The 1,389-nt window shown below is 48.5% G+C and overlaps 1 gene segment (V, D, J or C); it reads right to left on the bottom strand.

Moving 5' to 3' along the window:
- Positions 1–236: 236 nt before the first annotated feature.
- LOC112124777 lies at positions 237–668 on the bottom strand. The segment is given in 1 exon segment: positions 237–668. A coding segment is annotated over 1 exon segment (432 nt).
- Between the last annotated feature and the right edge of the window lie 721 nt (positions 669–1,389).

Raw genomic sequence — 1,389 nt, 5'->3', positions numbered from 1 at the left:
CCTCCAGCTGTCCATGGGGCTTGTTTCGGGGGATTCCTGGATATATTATTCCAAAGTCTTCTGATCTTCCAGCTGCCCTTACGTGACTCTAACATTAGCAACTATTTCTACTGTGACATTGGGCCGATCTTAAAAATAGCCTGCACTGATACCTGCCTCATTGAGTTGCTGGGATTCCTGGCTGCGATCACAGTTATTCTCAGTTCCTTGATGTTCACCGTGGTATCCTACTGCCCTCACGCTGAGAGTTTTTGCATGGCTAGAACTAGGTTTCTTCTCACTGTGTCTCTTGCACAGTAATACACAGCGGTGTCTTCCTTTCTCAGACTGCGGAGTTGCAGATACACGGTGCTGATGGAGTTATCTGTCGAGATGGTGACTCTGTTTTTCACGGAGTCGGCATAGCTAGTGGCACCATCTTCAGGGTCAATTCTTCCAAGCCAAACCAGTCCTTTCCCAGGAGTCTGCCTGATCCAACTCATATAGTAGTCGGTGAGAGTGAACCCTGAGGTTTTACAGGATAGCTTCACAGACTCGCCGGGCTTCTTAATTTCTGCCCCAGACTGGACCAGCTGAACCTCCGATTGGACACCTGTAGGGAAGGCATATAATGAATATCGGAACACCAGATTTATTCCCATTATTCCAGCATCTTGTGAATTCCCCATGTTCTCAATTTACCTGGATAAGCTGCCATTAAGCAAAGATAAATTAAAATATGCCTCATATTTATTATCCTCTGCAGCCAAACCAAACACCGATATTCTGACCAGTAAAAGCAGGTGACAGCCTCGCTGTTTCGATGTGGTTATTCTAGAGGGGAAAAGAGGTTGGGTTTTTAAACAGGAAGCACCCACAGACTTTGCATAAACCCTCATAGCCTTCAGAAGCAGAGGGGGATAAAAGCAACAGGACACTTGGGCCCAGATTCTGATCTGCCTGCTCGTGTGGGGGAGTCGCTCACCTCTCCAGTGCAGCCTCTGAGGACAATGAGTCAGGCTTCTATTTTAGGCACAACCCTGAAAGGATCTGTACTAGCCCAGGGCTACCCCTAGGAGGCGTTGTCTCTGAAATACGGTTCTGAGTCACAGCTCTTCCTTTGCTCCCTTCATCTTCCCAGGGTGTAATCCAATTCCTCCTAGGCCAGTTATGGACGGATTCTCATTGACTTCAGTGGGGTTGGCTCAGGCCTTTACTGCTGGAAATTACCGACACTAAATAACTCCCTGTCCCTAACATCAGCTACAGTGACCTTTGAGTAGGGGAGTGGAGCCAAGACTCTGCCAATCCCCAGTCCTGCTTTTCCACCTCCTCCCGCGGGAAGGGGTAAGCAGCTGATTAGCCCTGTCTCATAACTCTGCTCCCAGATCGGCCCACAGGAGACATATT

Source organism: Terrapene carolina, unplaced genomic scaffold (assembly GCF_002925995.2).
Source record: "Terrapene carolina triunguis isolate 2854851 unplaced genomic scaffold, T_m_triunguis-2.0 Scaffold7558, whole genome shotgun sequence".
In the NCBI taxonomy this organism is placed as follows: Eukaryota; Metazoa; Chordata; order Testudines; family Emydidae; genus Terrapene; species Terrapene triunguis.
Note: the sequence above shows the minus strand (reverse complement) of the source record. Positions and strands in the feature narration are given on the sequence as shown.